Here is a 12846-nt window from a genome sequence, read left to right as displayed (position 1 = left end):
AGGGAGGGACTAGGAGTTTCTGTGAAGGGACCACCTTGATCAGCTCCTACGTTTGGTCCCTATTGAGAGGTACCCTACCAATATGTAAGCCTTACTTCTGGACGGTTGACCATGGTAATTGTGATTTTTCGGCGAAATATCCGTGCGAGTAATTTTCACGATTTACCAAAGGGCCACCTCGACCCAAAGACATGAAGAGGTCTTGATTCCCATCGAAGTTGAGGCTCGTAAGATACTGAGTAAATATGAATGAAATCGTAAGGGATAAAATACTGAATGCAGCTAGCAACTTGCTTTCCGTCCATATACGCCCAGTGTGCGTGAACTAACAAAACAACCCGTACAAACACAAGGCTATCCTATCGGTTGCCAAGTGGTCAAGACCTGAACTTACTGGCCGGAAGGTCAGTGGTTCGAGTCCCACCCCAACATTTCGATTGCTCTTGTCTGGGTTTGGGCAACCTGATTGTACCTAACCCATCATGACAGCCAGGCACCGCATGGCTGAATTATTATTATCATTACCATTACTATTGTTATGGGTAGCATTGCCCAGGAAGCATTTACTGAACTGGGTACTCTGGGGAAACTCAAATATCAGGTTGCGCCTTTGGGCGAAGGGAGAGCACAACTTTTTAATTCCTACCAAAATGGCACCAAAACAGTGATTCGAAGTCCATCTGCGTTGTGTCAGTCCAGAGCCTTGGAACTGGATAGAAGCTTTAAATGGCACACCAAAATTGGTTCCCGTCAGATAGATGGTCACTCCGGAACGGAACTAACGACCAAGGGAAAATAAAGTTGACCGGGGTTATCAGGTTTTTTGTTCGTTACACGGGCCTTCATAAAATTTTACTCCAGAACAGGAGATTTTACTCATCCATCTTCATTGGTGAACTTTCCCTAATTTCACTTCACTTTGAGCCTTATTTGTTTTTCTGATCCACTGCTAAACTGAGTTTTTCATCAATTATTCACAGGATCCGCGTCCATGGACACACTCCGGCAGGTCGGCCATCATGACTGTTCTTCATAAACTATCGTCAGTCTGCTTCCAGTTGGCACTGGTTGCCGTTCCCCTTGTCATAGGTTTGTGCATTTGGCAGTCCTACCTAATCACTCGTGGAGAAACCAATGTCGAGTATCACATCAATGAGAGATTCCGACAGCGTCTTCGAAGACGCGGACTATTGTACCGCAATCCGTATGACTTTGGCCCAAAAGCAAATTGGTTGCATTTTCTAGCTCTGTACAATCCGGGCGAATTTCCTCGCATCCTCGTCCCCTCCTTAGGCACACTCGTTCGCCGGTTTTTAATGCGAGTTTTACTCCCTTCGCGAACGATTTTATGTGAAAATGGTTTGGACCATAAGCTAAACATTCCAACTGTGCAATCTGTGATTGAGTCGCTATCCGAATCGAACAATGAAGTGTGATTATTTTATACTTTAGCTTATTCTGTTTGCAATTACCAGTTGTCGCTTTATCCTGTTGACGAGACCGGTGATTTGTACCGACTTGCATTTATTTTACACGCATTTTCGAATACACCGTTGAATGCAATTACGGAGTTCTCATTATTTCGAACTGCTGTCGCAGTTCGCTTGTCTATCGCTTTTCAAAACATTCCGCTCTCATATTGTTTTAGGTGTGGTGGATAAATCAGAAATAAAAATTCCTTTTCCACTCGCAATTCGGGACCAACAAATGGTTCTTACTCGTAATTTTTCGCTATTTTATTTCGTAACGGGCCTCTTTGTGTTGCATCGCACAGTCCTTCGTATGCCGTTTGGTTGTTACTATGGGATTGTACCACATGCTCCAAGGCAAGCTGGGGGTGACATGGACAAAGTGGTTGGAGCGCGAATTTACTGACCGGAAGGTCCGTGGTTCGAACCCGATCTCTGCCTCTCGACTTCCCCTGTCTAGGATTGGGCGACCTGGTAGTATCCCAGCCCTCGTGCTTCCTTCGTGAGGCATGGCAGCTAGGCACTGAAAGGGTGCTACAGCTGAACGATTTGTTTACTTATTTATTTAAATCAAGCTGTGATCGACGACGTTAGTGTTGCACGTAGACACCGAAATTTCTACCATTGCCATGGGTTCTGACTCTAACGAACAGTGAGTAGTTGGTGGTGGTGGTAGTAGGTGTTCCGATTGCAATGAGTTGAAGTGTGGAACATGTCTCCAAACGGTCCCTCATTAGTAAGTCGTTCAGGCCAGCTATTACGCCACGTGCGTCAATGTACTCAATGGCTCTTTGGAAGTGTTTTTCCTTATCGAATATACCCCTGACTAGCCAGTTGGAATGTTTCGAGTATGCGAATTGCTCCCTAGACTTCTTGTGTTTTTGTTGTCATCCTAGTCATGCTGATTTCCGAGTTTGATCTTCAAAAGCGTTTTTATCCCTTTACAGCCCATATGGGGTCTGGCGATCATGCTTGTTCTAAGCCAGTGCTCATCGGTCCGTCCATTCTGAACGCAGACCTATCTCGATTAGCAGATGTCTGTACAAACTTGGTCGCAGCTGGTGCGGACTATCTTCATTTGGATGTGATGGATGGTCATTTTGTGCCGAATATAACAATAGGGCATCCTGTCGTATCTTCGCTAAAACGTAATCTACCGAATTCCACATTTTTGGATTTGCACATGATGGTTGCCGAACCGGAAAAGGTATTTTCGACACTGTCGTTATTGTTGTTATTTATCAGTGCTGTTTGCCGCTTCCATTCTGTTATGACCTGGAGAGTGGCCACAAACTATTCTGTATTCCTGGTAATATGAAAGAATTTAGGAATTTTCCAATTGAGATTTCTAACTATAAGTGAAGTCATTCTGTACCGAAAGGCACTGCTTCATCCTTTTTAGAAATACTCAGGAGTACGAATATTCAGGGTGATTCACAACCTCTGCTAGCAGTGGAAGACTAAGTCGTGTGATTAACTCGCTCTTAGACAAGATATTCCACCACTCGTATTGATGTTGTTTTTTATAAAAGGAACAACCGTCGATAATGTACACTATCCGTTTGCCGCATTTTCTTGTTTCAGTGGATTGCTGGAATGAAGGCAGCCGGCGCTTCTCAATATACATTCCATTACGAAGCAAGTAATAATGTTGCCCGTTGTATTCGACTGATTAAGGAGGCGGATATGAAAGTAGGTTCAGCTTTGGTGTTTTGTTTCTCAACTCTTTTATTCTTTCTGCTGTTTAGGCTCCACCATGGATTTCAACCAGTCTGTGTTTGAAGTACCAGGTTATGATGCTGTTTTCTTGTAACTGTACACCTTGGTGGCTCTTTTTACAATTAGATTTCACTCTTTTAGTGAAACCAACTTATACTCAAAGTTGAGAATCACTGCATGTGTCTCATCCTTTGGAATTGTCGGCAGCGCATATCTCACGGAACTCAGGAAGTCCGACCAATATATGCACACTGCACCATTCCGACTGATCAGCAGCGTGATCTAACTGCGTTTGGACGGGGTATAGTGTTATAGCCAATCTTTCAATCACATTTTACGTCACGTGATCTTGTGTTGACAGTGTTAACTGATTCGAGTAGTAAGCTCTCAAACGTAAGGTCCAGAGAGTTGCGGAATTTTCCCTCTTCAGTGCAGGTTGGGAGGAGCTTTCCATGTTGAAAAACTTGCTAAGGCCTGAAACCCCTCCCAGTGCACATTATCGCTACATAAGGACCAGTCCGTTTTCACCGAAGGCATATTTTCCGGTGCTTGTTGATGAACAATTAGAGGTATGAACCGAAATTGAACTTCACAGGCGACAGGTCTACTTCAGTTTAGGTTGATCAGGCCGCCTACAGAATGGCATGCCTAAAGCCGTAAAGAAATGACTTCAGGAAGCCAAGACAGCTCAACCGACAGCAATCTGGTCCAAGTTTATATATGGCGTTCTAGTAAGGTGCTCTGAACTTGTGTAAAGCAGCAACATGCAAACTACTACCTTTTTACATTTAGCGTAGCATTGTATTAAATTAATCAGACCTAACCTGACTTCCTAGGGAAGCCCCGGTTAGCTTCAATTGTTACCAGGACTTGCAAAATCGAAAAAAATGTATTAGCTCAAGCGTGACTCCCTTCTCGGTGAGAACGAATTTTCCAGGTATCGAAATTCTCTCGTGTTAGGGTTGCTTCCAAGGGAAACCGCTCCGAGACGTGACGGCCGACTTAACTGAAACTGTGGACTTCATTGGCGCAGGACTGCAAACTGACAACACCCTGCGAAGTGCTGGCCTAAATGGCTCCTGAGCCACATGTCGATCAAGGCGTTACTAACATGACACCTGATCCTAACGTGGAGTAGTTCAAGGGACAGCGTAAAGATTGCTAAAGACAACATCCACGATCCAAACGGTACTGGAGATAGGACTGAATGAGCACTGCACCCCTGCCGAACCATCTTAGAGGCTTTAGCTCACCACCTTGTTTGTGTCCAGAAGCAGGAGCAGTCGAGATGCTCCGAGGTTTGGGTCCGAACCACGAACCTTGCCTTAAGCACTAAGCTATATCAAGAGTGTTCTACAGTTCGTTGTAGTGAGTAAGGTGGGGGTGATTATGGCACCTAATGTGGGTACCAATCAGTCAGTCCAACCGCTTCAGCTGTTGATCAAGACCGAGCGTGGAGAAATCGGTGGTTCTATTCCAAAGATTTATCATTCCTGTTGTGTGCTCACAAACAGTCTTCTAAATCCACGCCTGCGATTGCTATCCACGGGTAATTACCAACAACATCCTTTTCAACACCACCTGTTTTGACGTTGGCTATTTCTGAAAATGAAACCAGCTGTCACAAATCAGCTTGAGTGACGTAAGTGAAGCTGTTGATGCCTTCAAGTAGCGCTGACGATTTTTTAGAACCGACCATGAGCTGAGAGTCAGTTAGGAGGGTTTGAATAAAGGAGCTTCCACCTACTGCTACCACCATTTTGGATTGACGTCCACTCATCCACGGTTATGCTTGTGGTTGCTTCCAGGCACTGGCCTTGTGAACCCCAAATTTGGGGATCGCAGTCATCCGACAAATTGCAGCAAAAAACAAGTTTCATGTTTCACTAAAAACAAGGCGGGGGATTGAATAAATATATCAGTTGGAATTATCACAGATTTTTTTTAAAATCGGCTAAATGTGAGTCCTGGATACCATCCGGATGTAAGATCTCACCAGAACGGTTTAAGTAAGGAGATGGCTGTGAATACCGTTCCGTTTGTTTGATGGTTGGTCGTTTTCTTTATAATTTCGATCTGAACGTTCGCGCGTTTTCTGATGAATGTACTGCTACCAGTAATGAAGTAGTTGTAACCCATCAATCTTTAGCCCAGTGCCACGAGATGGCTCAGTGGTTAGAGCGCGGATTTACTGACCGGAATGTCCGTGGTTCGAACCCGATCTCTGCTTTCGACTTCCTCTGTCTAGGCTTAAGTACCCTGGTAGTACCGGCCTAACAACTAAGCACCGAAAGGGTGCTACAGCTGAACGATTTCTTTACAGTACCCCAAAAAAATTCTCCTTGTGAAGGGACTACACTCGATTATAATCGTGTGTGTCAAAGCAACATTGTAGTTATTCAGGTGACAAGTGACTGGATCGGTATGTTAATGAAATCACACAAAATACAGTGAGGTAAAATTACGATTCATAAAAAACTCTGTCGACAGGACCTCAGATGAAGCGAATTTTCATAGCGGTAACGAATGTAGAGGGAACCCACTCGAAATCCGTTTGTGGAAAATGGAATGATAGACTAAATTACCTCCTTACAGACCAAAACTTTCGGACCGGAAGATCTTTCATATCGCTGTTTCGCTTCTCGAGCTACTACTGTTGTGTTGGTTGCACTGCGCGCATCCCCATTCTATTTTTTTGTTATGTAGGTTGGTCTTGGCATCAAACCGAAAACGCCGGTCATCGAGATTCTTCCGTATGTGGACTCGGTGGACATGGTGCTCATCATGACCGTTGAACCAGGATTCGGTGGTCAGAAGTTCATGGCAGATATGCTACCCAAAGTGCGTATGCTGAGTTGTTTTCCCCTAACCATTCATTCTTGTTTGTACATCACACGTTATTAATAGAACTCAAGAGAACGTGTAGAATCATGCTGACGTATTCCTGAGAAAAGACTTATCGTGCCGTGATAGTGGTACTTGTCAGTTGTTGCTGTCTTCGTTTTCCCGGGTTCACACTTGCCAAGGTTATCCATGATAGATCAAACAAAATGCGTATAAACTTTGTGACCATGTGGCTAAGGAGTTTAGGAGGTGAACTTTCATTCGGGTGTGTATTTCTTGGAGAAAAACAATGTTATAATAGGTTGACCCTACGGTTTCTGGTCACTTCTTTTTTAACTTGAACTTGAAAGTAAGACACAGTTCATCTCACTAGAAGCATTCTGAGCAATGCTGTCCCCACGGGGAGGGTTTCTGCGGCGTAAACGTTTTTCCCTAACGATACATTGCAGGATAAAACTCCCCAAAACCATATTACTCAGGTGACGCACGTTCGTCTTTGTGGCTAAAACCGGAAAGTGCAGGATGATGAATGCGTTACTGGGTAACTCTAGGAGACGAGTGTTGGAAATTTCATTCAAAGCATGAAGAAAACAGCTTGAGAGTAGCAGCGGTTTTAAACAGATGCCTGTAGAGGTAAAAACGACTTGGGATGGGCAGACGTTGCCAACGCTGATTATGGTCGCTGTAGCAGAGATGACTGAAGGGTGGAGGTATTCGAGGGGTTGAGATTCTCAGTCGGTGCGGTACCACTGACAGATCGGGAAGCAGTGGTACACACAAGAAATCTGATTCCACCAAAATTCGGAAAGTGTGGCCGGATATGTTGTGCCGTTCCTAGCTGACAGATGTTAATTTACCTTTAACGACTGTGTCAAATTTACCTATACGTCGAACCTCTCACATTGTGGTAGCAATTAGATTGTTGATGGTGGAAGGGTTTCATAGCTCGCGCCTTCTCAACCGGTTGCCCGCAAACCCGGTTAGTTCCCCGTGAGGGCTTCGCATTTTGACCCCAGACGTCCATTATGTTTGGCCGTGGTTTGTGTTCTCACTGAATTCTTTCGGGACCTGTAATTCTTTACTCTCATCCTCGTCTGTCCACAACAGGTTAAGTTTCTTCGTGATCAATATGCTCATTTGGATATCGCAGTAGACGGTGGAGTTACACAGAAAACAATCCGCGACTGTGCCGAGGTAAGTGCGTTTTTTCAAATTGTTTCGTCGGTTCACGTTGGAGTCTGCTTATTCCGCTCACCCCTGCATCTAGTGAAAGTTAGTCACAGTGGTTTGATGCCACAAATATCACGGTGTTTTTGGTGGAAGTTGTGTGAGATCCTTTGCTCTGCTACAGAAAACCTACCCATTAATAGCCACACACAGTATTATAATTGTTCAGCCGTAACACCCTTCCGGTGTCCGGCCGCTGCGCCATCTGAAGAAGGCACGAAGGCTGAGACATTGCCAGGTTGCCCAAACTCAGACAGGGGCAGGCAGCAGAAAAAAGCGCATCTGAACTGAGTAATAGTTTTCCGTTCATTACGCAAATTCACATTTATTTCCGGTTTGAACTAAAGCTTGGCTGACTTCAGGGTATATGGCCTTATAGCCGTTTGCTGAGTGCTGAAAATATGTGGTGTACTGCTTCTGCCGTGGCCAATTTGAGCCCGAATTCGTCACAGACCGCTTTCTGTTTCGAGTTCGGGTTGCTGCGTACGAAATTGAACATCTTCATTTGACGCGTTAGCCAATCAGACCCGCTTGACTCAACGAGTAAGCCAAGCTAGTCCTCAGGTAGTTTCTGTGAATACACGCCTGGGGAGTGCAGACCCGTCGGTCTACACGCTCTAGCCGCTAGTTAACTGGTGTTTAGCTGTTCATCAATAGTGCAAGTCATCGATGGTAAAGGAGCGCCAATTCGTCCATTTGGCGTCTATGGCGCACACTGGAGTGTCTCTCCCGCATAGGTTAGTGGATCCGACAATTGCTTTCTTCCTCAGTCGGCTACGAATCCGCTACCATAATTTGAGTTTATTCGAGCTACAGCGCGCAATGCATGGGGTACAGTGACTTTCTCGGAGTTCCTCAGTATATCGTCTAGCAGATTTGAACAGTACCTTCCTTTTGGTATATTCTAGCCAAAGTAGATGTTTGGTCGTGCGTTAGATGGAAGTATATCCACTGGTTTTCGTGCACCAAATTCGCGAGGAATATGAAAACTGCTGAATACCCCATCATTATTCATAGCTTCTTGTTATTCTTTTGTACGATCTGATAATTAACTGGCAACCTTTACAAGTGACATTGTAAAGTAAAAACGGGTGGCTCTGTGGACTTGGGTCACATGTTGCACCTAGCGCAACCAGTGTCGTTCTCCGTCCATCTCAGAGGACAGGAAATTAAAGAAATAACGGAAGGGATTAAAGGTCATTACAAGAGTTGGCCTACTGCCCGCAACGCACATTGAAGGCTGGGGTCCCTATGAGCCTCGCTAAATACTACTGCTGTAAGCTTCTCCGTGAATTCCCTAAGTGTGTTTGAAGTTACAGGCGCTTCTAAAGAGCCTTTGTAGACTATTACTAGGTCAGGTGTTCTATGAATCATTTAATGTGATTGAGTAACGCCGGGCTAATAGGCTGAGGAGACGATATTCTCACTCTAATTTTTTTATCTCCATGATGGGACTCCGCCAGGAGCAGACTAACTGTCGGCGTCTCTTGTAATCAGAAGTATATGTTTACTTACTGCTGAATTTCGGGAGGGTTGGATAGGGAAAATTCAGCCATATGGCTTTTTAGTTGTCTATCCAATGTTGTTCACACCTTACTGTGTTCTGCCTTTTTTCCCGCTGACAGGCCGGAGCGAACATGATTGTATCAGGCACAGAGATCACCAGCAGCGACGACCCCGGAACAGTTATGCGATTGATGAGATCCACGGCTGCTGAAGTATTGTTGCGCCGGTTACCAGAATCAAACTACTGAACAGAGTCCACATATCTGCCTCCGGTCTACGGTTTTTTGAACGTTTTTGAGCAGGCATTCCGAAGGAGACTTCTGGGCATAGTTTGAATACAGCTGAGAGCGTTTTTTAGCTCTAATTTCATTTTGCATTCGGAACGACGTAACTATTCCTTGGAATTTCGAGATCGTTATTTGATCATGTTTAACACATTAGATAATCAATACATTTTCATTCCTCCAACGAAACAAGTTCATGCACACCGATAGCCATAACGAAACGAAACCGTGGGGTAAATGGGCAATAGATGTTTTGGTGCTTATGGACTCCCTTGTACTCAGGTAAAACTAGCAGGCGAATACAAAAACCAGGAGGACCTATCAGATAAGTCGCTGATTAGTGTAGAGACTTGCTTGAATACGAAAGGCCCCGGAGCCTGCAGAATCGAAAATGCTCTTTGTTGTAGACCAAGTTCAACTCACCTCATCGCCGTCGTACCGGAAACGCCAATGTATTGCGTGAACGAGGGCCATAAGAATCCAGGCTGTTTCCTTCCTCAAAGTGTTCCTTACCTGAAGGTTTGTCTAGAGTGAAACCAGAGCCAAAAAAGCTACGCAAGCCAGTCATTGACACTGCTGATGGTGCTGAACACCACCATACAGACATATCACCTTTCACTATTATTTGAGAAATCTGGGGCGAAAAGAGCAATACCATGGAGGGGGAGAGGCCTACCGCTAGCCCAAACCAGACGCTTCGAAGCTTGTGCATCTCCAGACTTCAAGTGAGTAGCCTGTAGGCAGACAGCAGAAACACTACTGTGCACGATTGTCAGCCACCATCCAGCGTAAGACATGACAGTCAATTTAACGTTCCGTTGACTGCGTCCTGGATGAAAGTACCTGATGTCCAACCGCTAACCTCGTTGCCACTCTTCGAATATCGTCCGACTTGATTATGATTCTGAGGTTTTGCCAGAACATTTTAGGTCTCAAACCAACTGGCACCTGGCTCCTATTCTGGCTGCTTAGTCTGCTGAGTCCACCTAATCTGCTTCTGTTGATCAAACCAATACAAACGAGACAAAAAATGATATTCAGGTGAAAAATAATAGATTACCGTGCAAGGACGAGTGAAATTCATCAAGGTCGTAAAAAATCCTGTCCCAACAAATTACTGGTCGCTTCGATTAAATTTGATCACGGGAATGCATCGTAATGACAGAGAGGTGGCGCACGTCATAGGCTAACATCGATTCTACTGGTTAAAACATGTATTGAGGATGGCAACTAGGTTTTCACGGCGCAATCTTTGCTACTCCGGTTGTGGAATAGATCAAACGTCAAGTTGGCTCAACAATGATTTGTGCCAAAACATGATGGCCGTCACAGTCTTAGTGTCATCTGGCAGGGCTTATATATTCCACAGTTGGGGCCCGGAAACCAGTGACTATACTTGGTCAGAGACTTAACGAAGGGGTTTATAATCGCGCAGAGATCGAACGCACCACATTTTTGTATTGAATAAGTCTACAAACACTTTACTCAACCAACGGTTATCGATATGCGCCGATTTTGTTGACAGGCACATTGGCTCTTCGAGGTTTGGTGTTCCATATGTATCGTCCGGTGCATTATTCGTGGTATACCTTGGTGTAACTGCGTTGCACCCTAAACATTTGGACCTTCCGCTTAGTGTTCTGGACGTCCAATCCGGACACTGCATTTTCGCATGGATGCACGGAGCTCCATTGACGCCGTCGATATTGCCCTCTAAAGCTTCAGTAGATGACAGATAGACTCAAACCAATAGTTCAGTTCTCCTGTCCCTCGGTGCCATCGACTCAAGAGGTCAAGACAGCACCGTGCATCCGATCGCCCCGAGGGGCGACCCAGGCAAGCCACCCCAGCNAACATTTGGACCTTCCGCTTAGTGTTCTGGACGTCCAATCCGGACACTGCATTTTCGCATGGATGCACGGAGCTCCATTGACGCCGTCGATATTGCCCTCTAAAGCTTCAGTAGATGACAGATAGACTCAAACCAATAGTTCAGTTCTCCTGTCCCTCGGTGCCATCGACTCAAGAGGTCAAGACAGCACCGTGCATCCGATCGCCCCGAGGTGCGACACAGACAAGCCGCCCAAGCTGGAACAAACGGAATGCCGACGTAGCGGTGAGTACGAACGTAGTTGACGAAGCCGATCCAAGTCCGCCAGACAAACGATCGATGGATCTGAGGCCTGCATTTGCTGCTGGGACGCGACAGAGAACTGCTGGTCGTCCCTACGGAATGGGCAAGCAGGAAACTCGTCCTTAAAACCACAAACTTGGGCAAGCAGTATGAACCAGTTGCGAATTCGGGGAAACTATTGGTCGAGTAGAGCCATACCCCAGTAATGAATCTAGACATGTGTTGGAAAACTTCCAGTTGCTCATTTTCTGGTGGAACATTTGAGACTACCTTCAAAGGGTAATCAGCAATCCTCATTGTAAATATTGAATACTCGAACTTGTCGAACAAATTTTGACAAATTACTGACTTAAGGGAACAATGAATAGGGCAAGTTTCGGAGAATCTAGCAATAGTGAGGCTATCATCAAAAGCTGCGCGCCTTCGTGGTACCAGCAGACCCATAAAATGGCCAAAAATGCGTGAAATGTCGAGTGATCGATAGGTCATCCTCGTCTTATTCTATGATAAAACCTGTGCTTTTCGAGCGTCATCACATTTGTTCGTTTCTATCAGAGAAGTCGTGTTTTAGGATGAGACCGAATATGGTGGAAGTCGCGGCAAACTACTGGGTCTGTCCCTACTTGGTGGGAAGAATATGCAGAGGCCTAACTGAAACACTTAGGTTTATCGATGGCGTTCATCTTTCGTACTCAAGCTAACCTCAGCGGATGACCGAACACTGACCAGGACAGGAGCGATAATATGATTAGTGAACAATATTCCTTTCGATGTGGGTCGTCGGTCACAAACTCAGGACAGGTCAGAGGTAAACTGGAGTTTGAATTGTCTTTGATACGGACAATCCACTCACTGACCTGATCTTATAAAGAAGACAGACGAGGAGAATTCCCGCCGAACTTAGGTCAATTTCAATTCAATGTCAGCTTGGATATTTTTGGTTGTTGTACTTTTAGGCGAAGCTTCATACCTGGAGGCCAAACATAATTAAAAACGTAACACTAGTGACATATTGGGGTTCAGCTTAAGAATAATGAAAGACTGTTTCCAGAAACGCTAAATCCTGTCAATTGATGATCACACTGAAGCATCCAGACTGAAAGCAGGAAATGCGTAGCCAAGTCCACGTTTGAATATTGCTGTCTATGAAGAAATCCGAGTCCCAACCAATTGTCTTTTACAGACAGAAGGAGTATCCAATCAGAAGTCCGTATACAAAAATTTAGAGTACTATTAGAAAATACACCAGCAGGTCGTTAAAGGTCCCAAGGCAGTCATGTTCATTAGACAAATTCCAGCTCCTCCAAACGTCATCCTACGAGTCACTGTTGAGAGACAGCATATTCATGTAGCCAGTAGCTTCAATCAATTATATTGGTAACAAGCGACGCAACCACGCACTATTTCCGAAATGTCCAGGTTTGAGCAGAGGAATTCTGTACCAGATTGGCTGAGGTGGCCACCTCGGTCGTCGGCTCCTGTCCGTTGGGACTTTTTCGAACAGAGACAGACATTGTCAGACATTGTCCAGTCGGGCTCTCAGTGACGCTCCTGCATGCAAGCTGTCGCCCTTCCATCATCCCCAATGAAAACTTCACTGAAACCCCTGTATTGACGCAACAATTATATCAGCTACCGCCTCCAATGCGCAGCACTTTACCCC

At 45.2% G+C, this 12846-nt stretch overlaps 2 protein-coding genes across 2 annotated transcripts in view; both read left to right on the top strand.

The window, feature by feature from the left end:
* T265_12933 (hypothetical protein) overlaps positions 1-9234 on the top strand; it is a gene marked incomplete at both ends in the record, with an annotated part of 25090 nt that extends 15856 nt beyond the window's left edge. The window contains 9 exons of the mRNA XM_009166367.1: positions 981-1430; positions 1775-1889; positions 1930-2058; positions 2366-2676; positions 3054-3161; positions 3218-3259; positions 5895-6029; positions 7140-7226; positions 8885-9234. Of these exons, the coding sequence (XP_009164631.1) occupies positions 981-1430; positions 1775-1889; positions 1930-2058; positions 2366-2676; positions 3054-3161; positions 3218-3259; positions 5895-6029; positions 7140-7226; positions 8885-9013 (1506 nt within the window). The remainder of the gene's footprint in view (positions 1-980; positions 1431-1774; positions 1890-1929; positions 2059-2365; positions 2677-3053; positions 3162-3217; positions 3260-5894; positions 6030-7139; positions 7227-8884) is intronic.
* An 11-nt stretch (positions 9235-9245) lies between these two features.
* T265_02145 (hypothetical protein) lies at positions 9246-9678 on the top strand (the record flags this gene model as incomplete). The annotated part of the gene is made up of 2 exons (XM_009166319.1): positions 9246-9331; positions 9579-9678. The coding sequence occupies 2 exons, from the start codon at positions 9246-9248 to the stop codon at positions 9676-9678; spliced, it is 186 nt and encodes a 61-aa protein (XP_009164583.1).
* Between the last annotated feature and the right edge of the window lie 3168 nt (positions 9679-12846).

Source organism: Opisthorchis viverrini, assembly GCF_000715545.1.
Source record: "Opisthorchis viverrini unplaced genomic scaffold opera_v5_25, whole genome shotgun sequence".
NCBI lineage: Eukaryota > Metazoa > Platyhelminthes > Trematoda > Opisthorchiida > Opisthorchiidae > Opisthorchis > Opisthorchis viverrini.
This window is presented reverse-complemented; position numbering and strand designations above follow the sequence as displayed.